Below are 23,394 nucleotides of genomic sequence, written 5' to 3'. Positions count from 1 at the left end.
ACTCCCAAAATTTCCATCCCAGGCCTGAGTTTCTTAATTCCATGCAATGCAAGAGGCCTCCGACTGCCCTGCAGGCCCGGTTTTCTCTGGCTTTCCAGCCAGTGGGGCATATTAGCTGCTGTGCTGCCCAGACTTCCCTCTGGAACCATCTGGGCTGGGGAGGTGAGTGTCCCTTGAGGCTTAAGATTTGGAATTAACAAAGAGCTAGACTCCCCAGATGTGTACCTCCCCTTCACTAGCCTTGAGCTCAGGGTTCTGTGGCTGTGAGAAAACAATGCAAATGTTTCAGGCTTTGGTACTTGAAGTCAAGCACCAGGGCGGGGGCGGGAACAAGGGACCTGCTTGGTGCCACCTGCCAGGGCTGAATCCGACTCTCCTGCACAAACTCAAGGAGCAACACAGGCAGCATTCACATCACTTTGGTGAGCACAGAGCAGCCTCCAAGTCCCCTTTCTCACGGTGCCTTTCCTTCTGCTCAGCATGTGGGTCACGGGCTCTCTGCTTTGGTCCAGACTACCTGATCTGGCTGGTTACCCCAGACACAAACCATCCCATTCACCTCTGAACGCATGCAAAGGCTGGGTCTCTCCCCACCAAGCCTGGCTCTAAGCCATTTTCTAAATACTACTTGAGCTGCTTCTCCTCCAAGAAGCCTTCCCAGGTTAACCCCATTCAATTCCAACTGCTTCTTTAATAGTCTTTTCCTTGGGCACCCATATATAGTTTTAACTGAATTAAGTAAGCCACTGGTCATTTAACAAGAAAGTACTGGGTTCTTACACTCAGCCCTGAGGGAAAATACAAGAGAAAGTCAAATGTGGGTCACAAGCCATTCCTGAGCCATTGGGAGGACTTTACAAGATAGAATATGACTCAGGATATAACTCGGGGATACAGAGAACACACAGGAGAGGCAGCTGCTGTGAGACCAGGAGGCCACATGGAGGTTGACGGCAGGTAGGCTCTGAAAGGTGGATTGGTTTGCACCAGGCAGAGAGGTGGGAACAGATCTGCCTGACATGGAGAACCTTGTTGGCAAAGGCAAGAGGCAGAAATGTCAGGTGTTTTTCAGAAGCTGCCGGATTCCTGAGCTCAGGTCCAAAGGGCAGCTCTGGGAATGGAATCAGACACATGGGAGAGATGGGAGCTGGCTGTTGGCTGTGCTCAGCTTATCAGTACTGTCCCCCATTGTGCTGGTATGGAAATTCATATACACTCAGTGCTCTGTCATTCCTGGTGACTGTGATGACTTGGGTCTCCTTGGCCCCCAAATAATTAAAATTTGACAGCACCACAAACAGGTACAAGCATCAGCCTTCTTGCACCTCTTCCCCCTCTTTTGCTTGAGTCCTTACCTGGCAGGGTGATGAGCCTGCTCCTGAGAACTCTACCTGCTGGTGGGGCTGTGGGTTGGAGGGTGGCAGGGGACTCACTTGAGAAGGAACATCCAGCTCAGACAGACGGTAAGACAGGCTGAACATGGGTGGGGCTCTGCAGCTTGGGAAACTCCTGCACCTGGACTCCCTCTGCAACTGGCTGGAATGCTCCCCCTTCCTCTTGTCCTGTAGAGTTATTTATAACTGTCCTTCCCCACCTGATTTAGTTCTCCTCATCAAGGAGACCTTCACCAGCTGTCCTAACTCTAAGGATCCTGCAACCGTACACAGAGGATCGTATTTGCTGCTTTGCACTGCCAGCTACTGCATGGACTTTTCCTGTCTCTGTAATTACACGACAAGTTTCTGTGGGTCAAAGAGGCTGTTTTCTATCCCAGCCCCACCCTCACCCCCATGCCTGGCACAGTGCTCTTAGGAGGAGGAGGTGGAGGAGGGCTATAATGATACTAGTTGAGAATGATGAGGATGATGGTGATTTGTCCTATGCTCTTTGGTTGATCTGCCCTTTTCAGAAGTCAGGCTGGGGAAGTGGGGATGGGACAAGGGCAGGACAGCCACGGGGTTCTCGGATATGGAAAGGTGCATCCAGGTGAGGAGTGTGCTTGGGCACAGACTGCCTACACCAGGCATGAGGCTTCCATTCATGCCTGGAGCCAAAGACACCAGATGGTGGGCTCTGGCAAGGAGCAAAGAAGGCTCCTAGAAGGGCTGAGCTGAGCTCTGCTTCCTGCAGGCCCTGGCCCTCACACCCCTCCCTGGGTGGCAACCTCACTGTGAGGAGGACTGAGCTGCTTTTCTCTACCTGTCCAGTCACCATAATGAAGCCACAACCTAAGGAGACCACAGGGAAGAGCTGCACCAAATGTAAACTTCAGAGTGATTTATGGAGTGGAGCGCTCGGGCCTGGGGCTGCCACACAGCTGCTGTTCCAATCTGCCCTGTCTGCCTGCCCCGTCTGCCTGCTGGCCAGCCGGCTACTTATGTTCTTCTTAGGGATGACATTTCAGGAAAGCAAAGGTGGGGGAGGTACTGAGCCATTGGGCTGGACTGGTCAAAGTCAGCACAAGCTATGAGAATAGGGTGTCCCCCAGACCCTTCCTGGGGCTTAAGCAGAGCCCACTAAGCTTTCTCTCTGAACAAATCAAGATTTATGCCCTTTGCACACCAGAGCAGGGCTGATTTTCCCAGCCCCTCTCTTCACAGGCTCAACACAGAGATATTGAGTATTGACTATCCAAGCGGGAGTCTGCAGACAGAGTGGGGTCACCCCTCCTCAGGGATATAGTGGAGGAAATATCCAGGTTGCTGCTCAACCTGTTAGCACTCAAGACAGCAGATGCAAGGCCACTGGAGCTTGGAGGGAATGCCCCCACTGAGCTCTCAGCTGCCTGGGGGAGCTTAGAGAGAGGACACTAGCTATACCTGCAGGATGCAGCTACACAGCTTCCTCAACCCAGGGGACTGGAGCGAAGGGCTATGCCAGACCGAAGAGCTCCAGATGTGCCCTCTCCAGTTCTCTGTGCCAAACCTGTGCTCTCTTCTCTTAAAAGCCAACTTGAGCCCCAGCTCCTTGAAATCTTCCCTGGTTAATTCCAGCTGGTTGCAAACAGCCCAGCACCCACCTCCTGTGTAGGGGTTAGTTAGTCAGGTCTCCTTTTGGGCTGGCCTCCCCCATCTCCCGTACCTGACTGGGAAAACAATGCCCAAGCGAAGGGACTCTGCTGTGTGTCGTCATTCGTGCTGTTCATTATGCATGTCCAGCTCTCCTTCTGGGCACTCGGTAGGATTACTTTGCCCCTTCTCCCTTGATATTAGGAGTTACCACGTGTCTTGTTCTAATGGGAGTGGAAGTGACATGTGTCACTTCTGCGTGGAAGTTTTAATAAACAGTGTGTGATTTGCCACTTCATCTTCCTCCTGATGTTTAACTGTGGGGGCCTATGTCTAAATGCAGCCTCTTTTGGCTTGGGTCCCCAGGTAACAAGGTGGAGTAGAGTCCCCAGTCCAGCTGCAAAGCACATGAAACATGAACAAGGCATAAACTTTGGTTGTCTAAAGCCACAAAATCCTCGGACTGTTTGCTGCTGCAGCATAGCCTAGTTCAGCCTGATTGATATGGCCTGTTTCAATTGCCTATGCCAAGTTTCTAATGCACATCAGTACTCTCAGTAGAAAGAACCACCTCAGAACATGCAACCAGAAGCCATAGATGAAAATTCCCTTCCCTTCCTAGCTACATGGGGACTCTGCTGTCTGCCATCCCAACCTGGGGCAGAGTGCAAGGGTAGACTGGGCCACTGGGCAGTTTCCAGAGTCCCTCTTCATATCCCAAATGGCAAAGGCCCATTTGTCTCTAGGAAGTGAGGGGTTGGGGACATGTCCCACCCAACCCAGAACCACAAATCCTCAAGAAGCCAAGGAACAGGGCTGTACTTACACTTGTGGCATATTGGATATCCTTCCAGATGGAGGTTTCCCGAGACAGGTCAGAGGCCTCAAAGAGGTTGTCCAGGATGACCTCACCAATCATGTCATGGCGGGAGAAGCGGTCAAAGTCGAAGACACTGAGATGCAGCTTGCGGTCAGCCAGCTCCTCATAGGGCACAGGGAAGTGGAAGTTCTCATCAAAGGTGGGGTTCAGGGTCTTGCGGTGCACCCGGGTCTGCAGCTTGCATTTGCGGTCAGGCAGGAGGTAGATCTTGACATAAGGGTCAGAGCTTCCACAGAAGTCCTTGGCAGGGAGGTCAAAAGCCTTCAGGATACGCACAATCAGGGTCTCGGTCTCATAATCATAGCGTAGGCTGAAGTTGATCTTCCCGCAGCTCTTGGTGGCCTCAGACTTGGCATCGTCCCCATCCACCGACTTCTGCTTGTAGAGCTCAGGCTTGATGCGGCCAATGCTGGTGGGCTGCTCTGCTGCTGGTGGAAGTTCATTGCCATAGTCTACACTGGAGACATGCATCTGCCTTGGCAGGTGGCGCTTGAAGGACGTGTGCCTGGTAGAGGGCAGGAGGGGGCAGAGGGAGTGTGGTCAGGGCTCAGGGGAAGGGGGATGAAGGCAAACACGAGCCTGGAGGCCCTGGCTCATCAAATCCCTTGTTGAGCCCCCTTTTCCTTCCTCTTCTTGACCCCACTTTTGCTCTGCACACACTTTGTGTGCAAGGTTGTGGTGAGCATTACATGTCTTAATATATGTAAAGTAGTTGGAATGGTGCCTGATATATAGTAAGCTCAATAAATGTTAGCCATTGCTATCATAATCACTTTTTCCTGCTTTTCTGTTACCTGCTTTCTAGGTTTACTTCCTAGTAGACATGACTCTGGTTTCCTTATTAAATCATGAGATCCCTTAAGAGAAGGACCATCCCTTCTTATCCTCAATGTGGCACCCACTTCATCACTATCATCACCATCACCATTTGTTAAGCATTTGCTATACGGCAGGCAGCAGAGTGGTAAAAGCATGGGCTTTGGAGTTAGACTGCATAGGTTAATTTTGGCTCTGTCACTTTCTAGCTGAGATCTTGGGAAAGTTATTTAACCTCTCAGTGCCATAAAAACGAGGATAATAAAAGTAACAACTGCATAGGATTGCTGTGAAATGAATTGATTACATATGAAGTGCTTAGAATAGAGCCAAGCATAATCATAAGCAATATATGTGTTAGCTCTCCTAATCGATCACGTTGATTCTTCCATTGCTCCTCACAACTGCCATATAAAAGTCATCAGCCTTATTTCACAGTTGGAAAAAGTGAGGCTAAGGGAAGGTGAGGAACTTGCCCAAGGCCATATGACAAACTGTCAGTGTGACCCCCAGCATGTTCATTCCTGGCCTCCAGTCTGAAGACCAGGCCTCGTTCTCCTTGGTTGGTCCCCTGAGGGCTTGGAGAGCCATTGCAGGGACCTAGGAGTCCATCAGAGCCCTAAGTTTTGAGTAAATACAATGCCTTACGCATGATTGCACCACATCTTTTAAAAGTGCTTCTGAATTTAGGGTAGGTTTTTGTCGTTATGTTTTTCTTGTTGCTATTTTCAGTTAAAGGATGCTGTATGTATTTACAATTGTTGTCATGCAGGGAACTCTGAAAGGCTTTAAAGGAATCCTGATTCTCAAACTATTAAGATTCCTTGCCTTATCTGCCATGCACTGCAGACTGTAGCTATCAGGCTTTACTGACATATCCCTAAACAAACCATGAACTCTTACATCTCTAGGCCTTTACTGTTCTCTTCCTTCTGCCTGAAGCCTTTCCTTCCAAACATCCAACACTCCCCTATTCCACTATTCCGTTCCCCTCACACCCACACATACCCCAAGTGTACACCACATATACAGCAACCCGCCTCAAAGGTTTCCCTTTCGTGAAGTCTTTCCTGGTGCCCACCTCCTCATTGATCACCCATCATGGATCACATCATCTGACATATTTCTCAATCAAAGGATATGTGTTATTATTTCTGGTCTGAGATCCTCCCAGGCTGGAATCTCATAGATGTATTAAGGGAGTGTGGAGGTGTGGGGGTCAGGGAAGGGAGCGGTCCACTCCTCACCTGGTGGATGACGCTGGCTCTGTAGTTTGCCGCTGCAGCCGCGTGTGACGCATGATGTGCTCCTTGACCGACATCTGCACCTCAGCTGGGATATCTGGGGACGTGTGGCTGATCTTCACGGCCGCCTCCAGGAAGCCCAGGGTGCTGGGGTCCTTCAGCTTGTCCGCCATGTTGCCTCTGAAGCTGGGGCTCTGGAGGGCTTCCAAGGGGGGATTAGCAGAAGAGGGACTGGAGGCCTCCTTGTTCCTCCAGGGCATCCAGCACAGCTTCCAAAAGAGAAAGAGAAAAACTGCCACCAGGGCCACACCACACACAATAACTACAACTGCGAGGAGGCTGACAGAGGTGCCTGCCCTCGGCATGAGCCAGGCAGGGAGGGACAGACAGACAGAGGCGGGGAGAAGCGGGTGAGCGCGTTGGAGGAGGGGGCACACAGAAGGGACAAAGACGGAAGAAGAGAGAAGAATGGTCATGAGAAAGCTGCCAGGTCAGAGGGAGAGGTGGTTTCAGGGTTGACTCTTGATTGTGCACTTGGTGGAACATGTACAGCCTTGTGTTCACCTCAATCTGATTCTTCCAGCATCATCCTCTCTCCCGCCCCCACCCCTATCCCCCCAGCCAGCTTGGGGAGCACCTGGGCTGTCGTCTCTACTGGTTATTGGCATGTGCACAGGGAAAGGAAAATAATTTAAATAGCAGCCTAAGCAAATGTGCAAATTCGTGAAGGATTCATGTTCAGATGCTGTTTGAATTTCTATTAAAGCTGCTACTATGGCCAGACTTAGAGTCATTTTTGTCTACAGCCCACTTCCTTAACAGGCTGTGATACCTTGAGGGGCAGAGGCTGGCTAACTCATCCTCTTTTCTTCTTTATCCCATCCCCACTGAGCCCAAGACAGGAACTCAACAAACATTGAGTTGACTTCAAGTGAATGAGATTGAGCATAATCTCTTTAAGGGCAAGGATTATGTTCTTCTGTACTCCCAGATCTCTGTGCATAGTAGGCTCAATAAATACTTCTATTAAGTTGGAATCTGATCTACACAGTGCACTTCAAAGCTAAATGCAGGCACACTTCATTTTGCTGTGCCTCACTTTATTGTGCTTCACAGATCCTGTGTTTTTTACAAATTGAAGGTTTGTGGCAACCCTGCCTTGAACAAGCCTTTCGGTGCCAGTTTTCCAACAGCATGTGCACATTTTGTGTCTGTGTGTCACGTTTTGGTAATTCTCATGTTATTTCAAACGTTTAAATTACTATTATGGTTGTTATGGTGATCTATGATCTGTGATCAGTGATCTTGGATATTCCTGTCGTCATTGTTTTGAGGAGTCCTGAGCTGCATCCGTGTAGGATGGCCAACCTAATTGATAAGTGTTGTGTGTGTTCTGGCTGCTCCCCTGGCTGGCCATTCCTCTCCTTGGGCCTCTCTATTTGCTGAGGCACAACAATATTGAAATTAGGCCAATTAATAACCTTACTTTGACTTCTAAGTGTTCAGGTCAAAGAAAGTGTCACATGACTCTCATTTTAAATCAAAAGCTAGAAATAATGAAGCTTAGTGAGGATGGCATATCAAAAGCCAAGACAGGCTAAAAGTGAGGCATTTTGTGCCTCACAGCCCAGTTGTGAATGCAAAGAAAAAGATCTTAAAGGAAATCAGAAGTGTTACTCCAGCAAACACACAAATGATAAGAAAGCAAAACAGTCTTATTGCTGATGTGGAGAGAGCTTTAGTGGTCTGGACAGAAGATCAAACCAGCCCCAACATTCTCTTAAGCCAAAGCCTAATCCAGAGCAAGACAGTACCTTTCTTTCATTCTATGAAGACTGAAAGAGGAGAGGAAGCTGCAAAAGAAAAGTTTGAATCTAGCAGAGGTTGATTCTTGAGGTTTAAGGAAAGAAGTCCTCTCCATAATGCAAAAGTTCAAAGATGAAGCAGCAAGTGCTGATGTAGAAACTGCAGTAAGTGATTCAGAAGATCTAACTAAGATAATTGATGAAGGTGACTACACTGAATAACAGATTTTCAGAGTAGAAGAAATAGCCTTATATTGGAAGAAGATGCCATCTAGGGCTTTCATAGCTAGAAAGGGGAAGTCAATGCCTGGCTTCAAAGTTTCAAAGGACAGGCTGACTCTCTTTTTAGGGGCTAACAGAGCTGATGACTTTAAGATGAACCCAATGCTTATTTACCGTTCCAAAAATCCTACGGCCCTTAAGAATCATGCTCAATCTACTCTGCCTATGCTCTAAAAATGGAAAAACAAAACCTGGATAATAGCACATCTGTTTAAGAATGGTTTACTGAATATTTTAAGCCCACTGTTGCGACTTACTGCTCAGAAGAAATGATTCCTTTCAAAATATTACTGCTCATTGACTATGCACCTAGTCACCCAAAGGCTCTGATGCAGATGTACAAGGAGATAAATGTTGTTTTCATGCCAGCTAAAACAACATCCATTCTGCAGCCCATGGATCAAGGAGTAATTTCAACTTTCAAATCTTAGGCTTTAGCTATCATAGATAGTGATTCCTCTGATGGATCTGGGCAAAGTAAATTGAAAACCGTCTGAATAGGATTCACCATTCTTGATGCCATTAAGAACATTCATAATTCTGGGGAAAAGGTCAAAATATCAATATCAACATTAACTGAAATTTAAAAGAAGTTGATTCCAAACATCGTGAATGGCTTTGAGGGGTTCAAGACCTCAGTGAAGGAAGTAACTGCAGATATGGTGGAAATAGAAAGAGAACTAGAATTAGAAGTGGAGCCTGAAGAATGGATGAGGAGTTGCTTCTTGTGGATGAGTAAATAAAGTAGTTTCTTGAGATAAAATATACTCCAGGTAAAGATGCTGTGAACATTGCTGAAATGACCACAAAGGACTTAGAATATTACATAACCTTAGTTGATAAAGCAGTGGCAGGGGTTGAGAGGATTGACTCCAATTTTGAAAGAAGTTCTACTATGGATAAAATGCTATCAGACAGTGGCGCATGCTACAGAGATATCTTTAGTGAAAGGAAAAGTCCATTGAAGCAGCGAACTCACCATTGTCTTATTTTAAGAAATTGCCACAGCCACTCCAGCCACCAGCAACCACCAAACTGATCAGTCAGCAGCCATCAACATCGAAGCAAGACCCTCCACCAGCAAAAAGAGATTAAGACTCACTGAAGGCTCAGATTGTTAGCATTTTTTAGCAATCAAGCTTTTAAAATTAAGGTGTATATATTGTTTTTGGGTGTAATTCTATTGCACACTTAATAGGCCACAGTATATTTTACACTGTATATGTGTGTATATATAGGTATATATATTACAATGTATATGTTTTGTAAGGCTTTAGCTGCCATGGATAGTGATTCCTTTGATGGATCTGGGCAAAGTAAATTGAAAACCATATGAATAGGATTCACCATTCTTGATGTCATTATATTTACAGTATATTACAGTATATTTTATACTGTGTGTATATGCATATATTCACATATATGCGTATACGCATATATTCACATATATGCGTATACGCATATATGTATATACTGTATACTCTTAATAGACTACAGTATATTTTATACTGTATATATATTTTATTTAATTCTATTGTGCTATTCTAATAATTCTATTTATTTTTATAAAATACACTGTAGTCTATTAAGTGTACAATAGAATTACACAAAGTTATATATATGTTTATATGTGTACATATATAAATTACATATACTTATATGTATAAAAGTTTTATATACATATATGTATATATAGTATAAAAGTAGTATAGTATAAAAGTTATATGTGTATATATACATATATAGTATAAAAGTAGTATAGTTTAAAAGTTACATATATCTATATATACATACATACATATGTATATATGTATAAGTTATATATAACTTATATGTGCATATATATGTATAAGTTATATATAACTTATATGTGTATATATACATATAAGTTATATATAACTTCTGTGTGTGTGTGTGTGTGTGTGTGTGTGTGTCTATATATATAACTTTTATATGCACTGGGAAACCAAAAAATTTGTGTGACTTGCTTTATTTTGATATGTGCTTTATTGCAGTAGTCTGTAACTGAACCTACAATATCTCCAAGGTATTCATGTACAAATGATTCCTAGAGCTGTCCTCTTCCATTCCTGTGGCTATTCAAGAGCTTTGCTGTAAAATTGGCATTTTAAATGTTGTGATTGGTTTGGAGGTGGGCTCTCACTCCCCCACCCCCAGCCCACCCCTGACCCCAGGGATGCCCATTATCCCAAGAAAAGGGTATGCCCCTATGAGAGATGCCCCTCTTTGTGAGAAATTATTAAGCAGACCTCCCATCCCACTTCCCTCTCCAAATTTGGGAATGAACCTTTGAGCCCAAGGCCTCTTCTTGCTCAGAGTAGAGAAGTTAGAAGGCTCTGAACCAAGGGCATACCTTGCAGGGTTTGCAAAAAGGTTACTGTGGACAAGCTAGCAGAAGAGTTTTGTTTGGCTTGCTTAATGATTGAAACGTTAAGAAATTCCATCATTATCATCACCCCAGACTTCTGAATTCACTGGAAAAGACCAATGACTTGGTAATTGAACATGGGCTCCCACATGGTGGGAACTGGTGACTCTCTTTGTAAGGATATGTCCTCACCAGCTCAACCCTCCACTCCCTGTTCCCTGTCTGGCCCCTGAAAGCTTGTAAGTTTGCAGCCTCAGTATTAGCCTGTCCAAATGCCTTAAAAATCTTACTATTTAAGGTAAGAAATGACCCCACAAGTACTGAGGCCAGGCTGTGCCTTTAAAGATGGCAGCAGTAGTCCACAGAAGGGACTTGCTTGGAGTCACAGGTTGGTCAGACACAGAACCTGGACTAGGGTCCAGATGTCCACCACCCAGGCTGGCACTCTTTCCACTGCCCTGGCCTGTCTGTCTCTGGTTAAACTGTAGGCTACTATGGCACATGTTTTTCCTCTTTGTCTGATTCAGGGCCTCACGTAGAAACTGGCACATGGAATGAATGAGTGACTGAAAGAATGATGTATGAGAAGGCTGTAATTAGTTCTCATTTCAATTAAGTTCAAGCAACATTTACTGAGTACCTGCCATGTGCCAAGTTCTGAGCGAGGCTTTAATGCCCAGGCCCCTGCTAAGGGGATCCAGGTACTCCCACAGCACATAGGCTCTAGGGAAAGAGATCCCACATCAGAGGGGCCAAGAAGGAGGTGAGGATATCAGCCACTCTCTCTGGGAAGCCAGCACTGCCTTTTGATTCCTTTGCTGCAAGTTACTTGCCTAGATTAGTTATCACCTTCAAGAATAGGGAATAATAGCAGAGAATCCTCAAGTCCTGAACCACCTACCACCACCCCCTTCCCAAGCCTTCCCAACGCCTGGCTCCCTGCACAGAGACATTAGAGCCTTTCCCTGGCCAAAGGAGCTGGAGGTAGTCCCTCACCTAGAGACTGCCAGACACTGGGAAAGCTCACTCTAAATCAACTTCTATACTAAAGGTCTCCAATGTGGTGGTGTCTCCAATGGGGTGAACCTCGGGGCAGGGGGACACAAGAGAAAAAAAGCAAGCCATTTTAATATTTATAACCTTTATAAGAAATCACATTTTTAATATACAGATTGATAGGAATAATAGCATGTTATTAGATTTAGGCAATTTATTCAACATTAATATGTCTAAGGTTCAAAGAGCTTTATATCTATTCACTCATTTAATCCTCTCCAATGAAAAAGGTATGATTATTATCCTCATTTTGCAGATGTGGAAACTGAGGCACAGAAGGTTAAATAGATTACCCAGGTCACACAACTAGTGAGTGGTGAAACTGGGCTACAACCCAGCCAGTCTGTTTCTGAAGTATCACCTCTGTGGAACATGTATGTAACTTGGGAACAAAAAAACATACATTGGAGGTACTAAGTTTTTTTTTTTTTTTAACCTGTTATGAGTTCATGATCTAAATAATTTGGAGACTCTTTCTTCAGGTCTTTATCCTAGTGGGCTCACCAGGAAAGTCACCACAGCTATATGTGTCTTTATTCTACATATCTGGCCATCTCTAGCCCTTCACATCTGTTCTCTGTTACAGCTGTTCTGGATGCATTCTCTGCAATATGAGTCACCTCAAAACAAAAGGTGTTTCTAGGGCTTTGCTTTCCTTTGATCATACATCTTACTTGTTCTGGTAATAATTAGAATTTTAATGAGAAGGGGAGTAGGGGGAATCTAGAGAGCATAGAGTGCACTTAAATGTTCAGCCTGACAAATAATTGAATTCGTAAATGAAAAGAGAGGTAGGAGAAGGGGGTGGGGCAGGAGAATGAGGTTTTCCTCGGTGTGGTTGCTATTTAGATTGCCTCTCCATGTGACCCCCAGCTACTGTTCCCTCAGAGCTGTGATTAGGGGAGGCAGAGGGCATGGTTTATCGGAATCAGAACCCAGTGCTCAATATTGGTTATATGAGACCAGGAGGCCTGTCCTATGCCTGAAGAATCTTATTCCAGGATTAGAGGAGCCTGGGCTTTTGACATCTCACTGGCAGGCAGTGCAAGGAGAATTAGGTCTCAAACACTGAGTGGGTTCATCTTCACAGGAGATGCAAGGTTGGTGAGCAAGGTTGGTGAGCAAGGCTAGTAAGACCAGAGGCAGGCAGCAGGGAGGAGGTGACTGTAGAAGATTTAGCTCCTTTAAAATCACAATATGTGGCCTTGAACTCAGACAGCCCTCATCTCCTAGTTTAAGGTACATTGAGATTAGAAAGGGCTGTAGGCTTCTGTACAGCCTAAGGGCTGCACAAAGGCCCAGATAACCTAAGCTGTGTGCCTTCCCACTCTGGGCTTGCTGGGGCCAACCCACTGGGACATGTCCTCTAGGAAATCACAGGTGCACAAATAGTCTTCAAAACCCTTTTCCCATTCACATCTTATTTGAACTTTGACCCCTTGAGGCAGCTAGAACTTTGATGGGCAACTCTGCCAGTTTTTGAGTCCTGATCCAGTGCTCTTTCAATTTACACCACGCATTCACTTCAGGAAAAGTGAGAAGTAAGCCTCCAGTAAGGAAGAGAGGGTTCAGCCCAGAACTGAAAAAGAGAAAGTACTTCCTAGGTATTTGGATTCTTCTTCCCTGTCTTCTTCTTTACTTCTGCTTCAGCTTAGAGAGAAGGAAGCATTGCCCTGAAGTCAGACTGGCCTCACTCACAGTCTACCTCTACTAGTTTTAAACTGTGTGACTTTGGCAAACTATGTAACACTTCTCAGCCTCGGTTTCCTCATCTATAAATTGGGGGTAATAATAGTATCTACCTTATAGGGTCATTGTGAGTTTTAAATGAGACCGAAAGTGTTGAGGATAGTGCCTAACAGGTAATAAGCAATATAACAAATATTACCTATTTTTATTAGAATTAGTTATGCCCAGCCCAATTTGAAATAGTCCTTAGTTTTGAAATTTGTTTAATGGGCAGAACACCTGCAAACCATTGTACATTAATCAACAGAGATAGCTTTAACCTTGTCTTTACAAACCAAGAACAATCTTACTAGCAGAAATAATATAACAGTTTCGGACATAGCCAGGTCTGTCTGTATCTTGAGACGTAACACAAACTATGGTTCAGATCACACATCTCCAGGCTTTTCCTGCTAATACTCATTTGCTTGCTGCCCCCTCAGTTGTTTTGCTGTTACCATCACCAGCCAGCTGGTGAACAGGAATGAATTCCAAAAAAGTAAGAAGAAGATCGTGGAAGAAAAATCTGTAATTGAGAACATCCTACGTTCTTGAAAACTTTCTTGAAATTTGGGGAAAAGAAGCCTATTGCTCAATATTCATTGTGAAATGTTTTCATTCAGGCATCAGAGGAGCTCTAGTATTTCATGGGCACCTGATTTGGTAAACCACAGTAGCCAACTATCCAGCAGTCCCATGGGAGAGAAAACAACTATGAAACTAGGCTTTGGGATCACACCCCAGTGACATAGCCTTGTACAGGGGCACATGGCTTCTAGCCCTGGCTGTGAAACTGAACTCATAGGTGCTCAGACACAGGATGGACATCTCAGGTGGGCGGCAGTGCCAGAATGACCGACAGCACAGCATGTACCATCTTCATTGCTTTCTAATTGTGTGATCTTGAGCAAGTTATTTAACCTGTCCAAATCTTAGTTTTCTCTTTTATTTAATCAGGATTCGAATTATTCCTACCTTGCAGAATCATTGTGAATATTAAATAAGCTAAGACTTTGAGCACAGGCCCTGGTACACGGTGAATGTCCCCAAAATGTAAGCTGCTGTTATTCTTCATGTTTTGTTTTTTGGTGGAGAATAACAGTTGACTGTGTATACAGAACAGACACAAAGCTAAGCTAAGTCTTTGAGGCAGGGAAGGGAGACACCAGATCAGAGGACAAAGCATCCGAGGGACATCAGGCCCCTCCTCTCTCCTGGGAAGTTGAGATCCCCTTCAAGGCCATCAGGGTAGGATCTGCTTGTCACCTTAAATGAGACTGTCTGGTTGGGGTGATGGCCGATGGTCTCCCTCCTCTTCCAGAAAATGCTGGGTTATTAATTAGCAGCTCAGGGCTTTCTTATCTTCCCCCACTGACACTTCTTTCTCCAAAGACAGCCCTAGTGCCCCCTCCCCTCTTCTCCACCCATAGTGTTAGAATTCATCAGCAATTCTTATTGCTTGCTATTGTTCCCATTTTTCTAATGGGCTCCCACGTCAGAAAAATCCATTTTGTAACAGTAACAGGCATTCTTGCTAACAGATTGTAATTGAAGAGATAAACTGGGAAGAGGAAGCAAAAAGAAAGAACCATTTTCCCCACTCACCCCAAAGCCAGAGAAGGCTGGCTTCAGGGCCTGGAATTGGTGGTGGACCCTCAGAAATGGTCAGTGCAGGCTGGGGAGAGCAAGAGCTGCCTCGGCCAAGGAGCTCTCGTGCAGACACAGACAGAGACATAGACAAAGCACAGCCCAGAGGCCAGGGAGCAAGTGACGCAGAGGCCCAGGAGCTTGGAAGAAGAACGTTTAGTCTGGGAAGAGAAGAGATTCTGGGTAGAACCACTCATAAAATACTAATAATATCATTTATTTATTTATTTATTTATTTATTAATACATAGTGAGCATTATGCTCTTTACATTATCCAATTTAACCTTTCTAGCCTCCCTAAGAAATTGGTATACACACTTAAAGATAAATAAACTAAGCGTAGAGATGTTAACCAGGTAACTTGTTCAAGGGTACAGTGCATTAAGGAGAAGAGCTGGGATTTGAACCTAGGACTTTCTGATGCCCAAATCTGGGCTCTTGAATCAGGTATCTGGGAGGACTACAGATTGAGCTGTGGAGTCCCAGGCTGGACAGAGAAGTTGGAGTGGGGGCAAGTATTTCTTAGTTGTACTCAGGAGAGGATGGGAGGGATACTCCCACTTTTTGGCCTGACCCTATGAACCTGGACAGAGCCCCAGAGACTCGGATTATGACCAGCCTGGTCACCACCTGCCCCATCTTCTTCCCTGGAAAGCTGACACTTCAGGTTGCCCACCAGCCACCAGGCAAGTAACCAGTGGCCTCTGGAAAAGGGGTACCTGAGGAATACCTGAGAGAGAGAGAGAGAGATTGTGTGTGTGTGTGTGTGTGTGTGTGTGTGTGTGTGTGTGTTGGGAGAACAGAGCTATTCTGTACTGAGGCTCAGACGTGGCCCATTAATAATAAGCTCTGCCAGGGCTTGTAAGTTCATTGGGAGAACCGGTGTAATTAAAATTCAGGGCTGGGGGGAGGGGAGCAGAGGGCTTTTGCTTCCTTTCCTTCTTTCAGAGATCCAGCCTGAGCTACCAATGGGGATAATTAGCAGAGTCCAAACAGAGAAGGAATTAATGCTCCTGAAAAAGCTGTGATGAGGAGAGACAATGCCAAACTAATTACGGCCGCACCAAGCTTTATGACTGGGCGCTCACTTCCACCATCATTAGGGGATTGAGAGCTAAATCGGAGACTAATGTGGAGTGTTATAGCTAACAGAACATTGGCACTAATTTAACAATTATTAATATTATTATTTTGGTGGATGGTAACTGTACCTTTCTGCCTGAGGGGTCAGGGCATGTGGCCCTTCTGAATGTAGGATCAAGGCTGGAGTGATGGAGGTGGAGGGCAGACAGCCAGAAATTCTTTTCCCTCTATGCTTCTCTCCCTGTTTGTACCTGCAACTAGTGAGAGGGGTCTGCCTGGGTCCTTGGGGGAGCAAGAAAGAGTTCAGTGCTCCTAGAAGAAAGAAGGGAGGGATGAGGTTGTGTCATTATACTTGGAGGGTCCAGATCTGGATACTCCTGTTTATTTCTATTTTCAGATACTCTTCTGATTTCAGTTCGTAAGTGTGACTCAGTCCTTAGAGGCTTCTTTTCCTAAGCAAGACTAGAAAGGGTGCCACCCAGTTTAGTTGGGACTTTGTCTTAGCATGCTTTCCCCACTCCAGACAACCCTATACAGACCATAAGGAAACCTGGTTTGATCCAGATGCCTCAATGCCACTCCTCACTATTTGCAGCCACATGTTATACCCCTAACTCTGTGGACAGGGAAGATAAACTTCAGACAGTTAGAAGAGAACATGTCTTTTGTACAGAGCTTAGAGGGATGACACATACTGAAACCACCATCCCTACTTGATGTTCTCATCAAAGTCAGAGGGAGAAGAAAACTTCTAGAACTGTAAATCTAAGGGCTCTACAACTCCTAGATACTGGACCCTGCTTCTAGAACTCTAAAGCTCAAAACACACTAGTCAGAATATCATCTCCTTGGGTTCTAAAGGATTGTGCATTGTACTTTTCCTCAAAAAGGGCAAAATCTGCCGAATTCCATCCTTCCAGTGAGAAGGACAAATATCACATAAATTTCATGGCCACAAGTAAACTGGAGTTAACCACACCCGGCTGCCAGCCTAAGAAAAACAGGGAAGCTTGAGGTCTCCTGTCAGGTTTCTGCATTTTCTGGAGCACTTCTGGACCTCTGCTTGCTACCTTAAGTCCAGAACCCATGCTGACCATACCTAAACCTCTGCAACTTGGCTTATGGAAAAAGTTCATTCATTTCCACAAGGCAAATGACACAATGAAAGGTGGAGAACTGCTTGTTAGTGTTCACTTGGGGTATATTAAGGAGAATAGCAGGCCTATGGCTTCAGAGTTTTTAAAGAAAAAGGGGAAACTTGCTTTTAGTTTGGACAGTTTGTGTACAGGTGTTTCCAAGTCAGGGTCTGATTAACTGAGACTTCCTGTGCAATTCCTAGCACAGACTCTAGCCTATAGAGGAGTCTCAGCAAATGACAGTCGAGTCTGAATCTGAATTGTTGAATCTCAGGGTGTTACTAGAAATCTGTAAGCTAGAGACTTAGAACAGGAAGAAGTCAAAGGAAAACATAAAATGGTAAACAGAGCTGGGCATGCTCTAGCCATTTGCATTTTTCATAAAACTGCAACAAATGAAAAGCTCTAGCATTCTGCTGGTTGGAGAATCTGGACCCAGAGAGCAGGCTGGGAGGCGGAACGGCTGGGGCCTGGTCCTGAACTCCATGGCATCTCCCCAAACCCTCTGGTCACCTAAATTCTCAAAATCCCAAGGCCACTCTCAACCACTATCTTTCTCTTGCTATGATCAAAGGGTCTGCTCCTGCCTCCCCATATCCCTTTCAGCCTCCCAGCTTGGACCCTGGGCTTCCTGGGACTTGTGACTCAGCAGCCAAAGTTAAAGTTTTCCTGAGCTAACAACTCGAACTCATCTTCTGATGCAGCCTGCAGGGAAGGCATAGTAATTCATCTGGGCCTGCCCACTCTCACCTCTCAGGCTTTTCTCACCCTCAACCTGGCCATCCAGGCACCTGTCATTCCAGATTATGGGTATCCTTGTGGAGTCAGAACACCTGTGCCTCCCCCTACCAAGATGTGCTGTGCACATACAGCCCTGACCCACTTCCAGCAACTTCCACCCTCACCCCCAGCATTTCTGCCCTGAACAGACAGGAGAGTCAGCTTCCATCCCAGATGGAACTCCACAGGTATGTTCTCACCCTCTAGGCTCTGAGGGTCAGGACTAGCATTAAGGTTCCACTGGAGATGGATCATTGGTGGAAAAGATGGAAGGGAGCTGGGGAGTAGGGAGAGGCAGGAAGAGACTCCCTGATAGGGAAAATTCTGTGTCTGGTGGGTATGTGTGGTGTAGGAGGGGATGGCACCAGAGAACCAGAGTCTTATAACAATAGCTTGCTAGGCCTAATGTGTTCTGCGAATCTCCAAGGCAGGGAATCAACTTCCCCAACCTCCATCTCTGTACCACCCTCTAAAAGTTCTTTAGGTCTAACCTCAGTCCCTTCTGCTGCAGTGATTAAACCATTGACTAAACATTGCCACAACTAGGGACAGCAGCGCCTCCTACGACCCTCACAGGGCTCAGGTGGGCTCCGCTCACCCCAAGGCTGGATACAGCCCCCTACACACAGGCAAGACTCCCCTTGGCCCACCGCCCCCTCCCTCCAACTGTTCCTCACGGGTATCTACCTCTATATACGACCTTTAACCTCAAGTGAAAGAAAACAGGACCCTGGGACCTGCAGCCGCTGGGGAGTTTACCCCACCTGTACCTGCTCCCAGAACCGCCCGTCCCTGGCTTCTCGTCCCTGGAGCAGCGCGTGGGGACCAAAGTCCCGCCTCTGGCAGCCCCTTTCGCCCCTTCCCGCGCCAGCGGTGCGGAGCCACTGAGCAACTCCCGAGTACTCCTAGGCCCAGCGCTACTGGGGTCGGGGTGGGGGAACAAGGAGGGATGGAGCCTGCAGAGCCTCCTGGAACCCCGGCGCCCTGGTCCTTGCAGGATCTCCCCACCCCCACTCCGCATTATCTCCAGGCCTCTCACTCCCCCAGCCCCTCCCCCATGGAGGGGACGCGACCCAGTACTCCCTGCCGCCCCGGACCCTCCAGACATCTGGACAAAGAAGCCCCGCGGCAGCCGGCGAGCGTGGCTGCAGGGCACTGGTGCAGCAGGTAAATACCCTGGGCCGGCCGCCACGTCGCCGACCCTCCCGCAGCTCCCGCCGCCAGGGCGCGACACGCCATTCCTCCTGTCGCGACTCCCCGGAGACGCCGCAGCTGCGCGCCGGGGTCCAGCCTGGCGGGAATCGGGCTCGGGACTCACCCGCTCCGGCGAGCTCGACTCAGCTCGGGCTCCTGCCTCGGCTAGGCGGCCGCCTGGGGCTGCGTCCGGCGCGGGGTCCGCGCGGCTCGGGCAGGAGGCGCCCTCTTGGCAAAGTCGGCTAGAGGGGCCAGCTCAGTCGCGCACCCGCCCCGAGTCCGAGACCGAGAGGGACGGAGGGAGCGAGTTATAGGGGCGAGAGGGGTGGGGGAAGGACGCCGCAACACCCTCATACCCTCCCCCACCCCGCCCCCTGTCCCCCGCCCCCCAGCGGAGACGCGGAAAACCACTCGCAGCCGGAGAGACACCCGGACACAAAGACCTCGTGCCAGTCGCAGACCCAAGTTTCTCCCGGAGAGACCGGGGGTCCGCCTGCGTTCACCGCAAGAACACACAAACGGACGGACAGACCGACGCACGGACCCGGGGACCTCGACACTCGCTAGGAGGCGAGCTCTGTTCCTCAGCCGGGCGCTCCTCGTCTCCCGCTCTCTCCAGGGACCCCTCTCCTGGCAAATCGCCAGCAGAGCGAGCTTGGAGATGCGAGGGAAACTGAAGCCCCGAGGGTGCCCCGTCCTGGGAGCCTGGCTGTCTGCGGGGTCCCCCGCATTCCGCAGTAGTAATACAGGAGGGCCAGGGGGCTTCTACCCCCACCCCCGGTCCCCTTCGGGTCTCTCCTGGCTGTGCAAGCGATGGGCCAGAGGGCTGGACGAGGCAGTCTCCCAATCCAGAATCCAGACCTGAAGAGTTCTCTCTAGGTTCTGGGGCTCCTGGGACTGGGGCTTTGGGGAAGGGAGACCGCAGGACGCATATCCAGGAAGGGAGGGGGTCCTGGGTCTCCCGTTACCTGCGCCTGCCGCGCTGGGACTCCGCTCTGGGGGCTGCAGCTCGAAGCTCCGACAGGTCTCCAAGTCCAGCCCGAGAGGGGGCGGCCGGGCCCGGCACAGCGAGGCGAGGACCGCGAGCGCCTCCTGGCACCGAGGCCCGCCGGCCCCCCACACTCCGCTCATGCCCTAGACACCCAGGCTTGCCGAGCAGCAGCTCGAACCCGCGCCGCGGCCGGACTGGGGCGGGGCACGACGGCCCCAAGAAGACCCTCCCTGCAGCGGCCCTCTGCGGCTCCGCTCTGCTTTTTAATCACTTCCCCGCAGGGTCCCCGCCCCTCACGTGGCATCCCGCGGCAGCTGGCAAGTCTGGCGCCTCGCGGCCGCCCCCTCTACACTCAGGGACTGGCCTGAGTCCGGAGGGTGGGGGTTTCGAGGCGGGAAGCCTGGCTGTCCCGAATCTCGAAGGGTGCAAGGCCAGGAAAGAGTCCGGGTTCCCACTCCGCATTCACTGCCTGGTGTGACCTTGGGCGTCTCTGAGTCTCAATTTTCCTCTCCGTAAAGGAGGTGTAATGATTTTAAGTACTTCATGGACTCCCTGGGGATAGAAAGATCGTGTTTGTGAAAACACTGGGTAAACTGCCACATGCCACACGAATGACAGGGAAATAGATAACCCCGTAACAGAAAGAGCGACGGTCAGGCAGGGGCTGGGAGGACCTTGGCCGAGGTTCCTGACGGGAGCAGTTAGACTGGCCCCCGAGTCCCAGCTTCGGAGGTAGAAGACCCCAAGACAGGCGGGCGATGCGAACTGCAAGACTTTCCGATCTCCGCAATCCTGTGGTCCGCGGTACCCGCATGTTGCTATGGCGACGGGAGGCAGCGGCCGTCTCTCTCCATGGCAACGGGAGGGGAAAGTTTCTGGCGAACAGGAATGGGGGGTCATTTCAAGAGGGCGCAGGGCGCTCAGTTCCGCCGACCCACCTCCTTGCTTCGGTGAAACAGCACCAGAGATCATGTATCTTTCTGCTAAGCATAACAAGAAAGACAGAAAGCTCAACGGGAGGATTGAGGCTAAAGTAGAGATCCCCTCAGAAACTGTGGAGTGAGGCCCAGGAACAGATTGGGTGAGGGGCTTCGAGCTGCCTCACTCAGCGCTGGAAGTCTGTGAGCCATGGTCAGGGAGGCCGGGGGACCAGCGCCCTGCAGGGGCCTATCTCGGGAGTCTCTTAATCTACACCTGTCGGCGGTGGGGCCCCTTCTGTGTGGGGCTCGCCTGAAGCCCCAGACTCAGGTCCATTTACTCTACCGGAGCTGGGAAGGAAACTTTAGCTGCAGCCCCTGGAAACTGCTGGGTTGGTGTATGCCCGAGTGGCTGGCGAGGGAGAAGGGTCTTGCCTCTTAATTAACACGCTTATTGGAAGTGACTCGGGCAGTGACTCACGTTCCGGAGGGAGGAGATTCGGAGCCTTAGCTCCTGGCGGTCTCCACTGCGTGCGCGCCATCTGTGCCAACCGGCCCTTGGACTTGCGATCCCCTAGCAGCTAGTGCCTTGGGCACCAAGGGCCAAGGCAAGGCCTGTGTGGACCCTGGCCCAGCCAGGCGGCTTTTCCACCGTGAGGCGCTCCCTGGCTCTGTCCACGGTGCTGAAGACCCAGTCGGTGCTACCATCGCGTGGGCATAAGTTTAGGGGACCAGGGAGAGGCAATTGTTGAAGGTTCGCAGCTTCCACCCTGACCCCTGTGCCTGTGATAGCAGAAGGCTAGGAACTCAGGCAGGGACCAAGCAGACACGACGCAGGCGATACTGCGCAATCCGGGCTGCCTTCCTGCCGGAGGTGTTTGGTTACTGTTCCAAGAACGCGTGGGGCTCTGGCATCCCTATTCGCCTTCCTGGTGCTTCTGAAAACCCACCTGAGGAGCCTAGAGGCCCCATTAACTTCTTTTCCATCACCCGATGCAGATCTCAGCACTCAGAAGAGCCTCTGGCTACATGCTTATTAGCAGTTTCCCAAGTGGCAGGTTTGTGTTTATGTAAAATACAAATGGAGAACTGCTCTTTGCCCGTGTTTATGGCAACTCTGTCACCCCGCTGCTATTTCTCCCTCCCCCTCGCGAGTTCCTGGGGAAATTCACAGAACAAAGCGCCTTGTTTTGCCTTTGCAGAGAATGAAAAAACACAGGACCATTCCAAGGGCCCAGACCTGTGATGCAGGGAAATCAATATTTTGCTTACATCGAGTGGGGGAATTTGCATCTAAACTGAAGGCAAAGGAGCTTGTTTGGAGCAGAGCAGGTGGCAGGAGCCGAGAATTAACAGATAATTTCTCATTGTTCCCGGATTCAGCCTCCACACTCGGCAGACGGTTCTGCAGCGTCTCTGGCGCCCGGCAGCAGCTCCGGACCTGGCATTTCCCAATCTAGCAGTGTGAAGGAGCTGCTGCCCTGATAGGGCTGCAGAAACAGGTTAGGGCCCCTGGGTCAGTCAATAGCTATTGAAGTTGGATTGTAGGAGTTAGGGTGTGTGAGAGAGACAGAGATGAGCGAGACAGAGAGAAAGAAACAGAGACAGAAATAGAGGCAAGAGACAGATACAAATGAGAGAGACAGAGGATGAGACAGAGATCCAGAGAGACAGTTATAGGAAATAGAGAACAGAGAAACAGACAGGGAGACAGATGTACAGGTAAAGAAACACACATTCAGAAGGAGACATTAAGATAAAGCCTCACCCTAGTTGTCCTCTTTAGCCGGCTACCTTCCCCTGCCCACAGGTCAATTGCTGATACCACTGTGGTCACATAACCAGCCACAAAGCAGAAAAATTCTTCATGTAACGGTGAAAACTTTTCTGTCTCTCAAACCTCTTTGCCCGCAAACCCAACCCACAAACATAACTTTGCTTCTCCCCATGTGAAGAGATAAAATTCAGAGTCACACGGTCCCACCAAGACCTGGGAGGGAGGATCCAGGGTCCCACTCAAACCCAGAGAGGGAAAGAGGTGGAAAGAAGTGGAATTGTTGCCCTTCAATTCTATCTCTCAGAGAAATCCCATTCTGAGTTTGGGTTTAGGGGTGGGGAGGAGAGAAGCAGGAGCAGAGACAGTAAGCATGGAGTGGTGGCCAATAAGTGCATTGGACAGGGCCTGGGAGGGCTGGGATTCAGGGCTCATGCACCAAAGCAGCCATGAGGCTGTCACATCCCCTATCTGGGGCTCAGTGTGCCTATCTGAAGTTGGATTAGGAGCTCTTTGAGGCTTCTTCCAGCAACAGCACTCCAGGATTTTACATGAGGGAGAAAAGAGGAGGCTGGGGTGGAGGGAGGAGGGAGGCAGCCTTTCCTGGCTCTGAAGCTGAGGGTGGTTTTACAGAGGCCAACTCACTTTCAGCCCCCCCTCCCCC

General features: G+C 48.7%; 1 protein-coding gene across 4 annotated transcripts in view; it reads right to left on the bottom strand.

Annotated features, from left to right (window-relative positions):
- Positions 1-20,276, bottom strand: part of SYT6 (synaptotagmin 6) — a 63,862-nt gene extending 43,586 nt beyond the window's left edge. The window contains exons 1-3 of one of the 4 annotated variants that reach the window (XM_054553902.2): positions 20,017-20,276; positions 5,952-6,217; positions 3,835-4,393 (exon numbers count right to left, since the gene is read on the bottom strand). In XM_054553902.2, coding sequence (XP_054409877.2) covers positions 3,835-4,393; positions 5,952-6,208 — 816 coding nt within the window. In that variant the 5' untranslated portion in view covers positions 6,209-6,217; positions 20,017-20,276. Of the gene's footprint in view, positions 1-3,834; positions 4,394-5,951; positions 9,420-19,172; positions 19,399-20,016 lie in introns of those variants that run through there. The other 3 variants (XM_054553908.2, XM_054553899.2, XM_063728126.1) reach the window with 3 other exon arrangements.
- Positions 20,277-23,394: the final 3,118 nt, after the last annotated feature.

This window comes from Pongo abelii, chromosome 1 (assembly GCF_028885655.2).
Source record: "Pongo abelii isolate AG06213 chromosome 1, NHGRI_mPonAbe1-v2.0_pri, whole genome shotgun sequence".
In the NCBI taxonomy this organism is placed as follows: domain Eukaryota; kingdom Metazoa; phylum Chordata; class Mammalia; order Primates; family Hominidae; genus Pongo; species Pongo abelii.
Note: the sequence above shows the minus strand (reverse complement) of the source record. Positions and strands in the feature narration are given on the sequence as shown.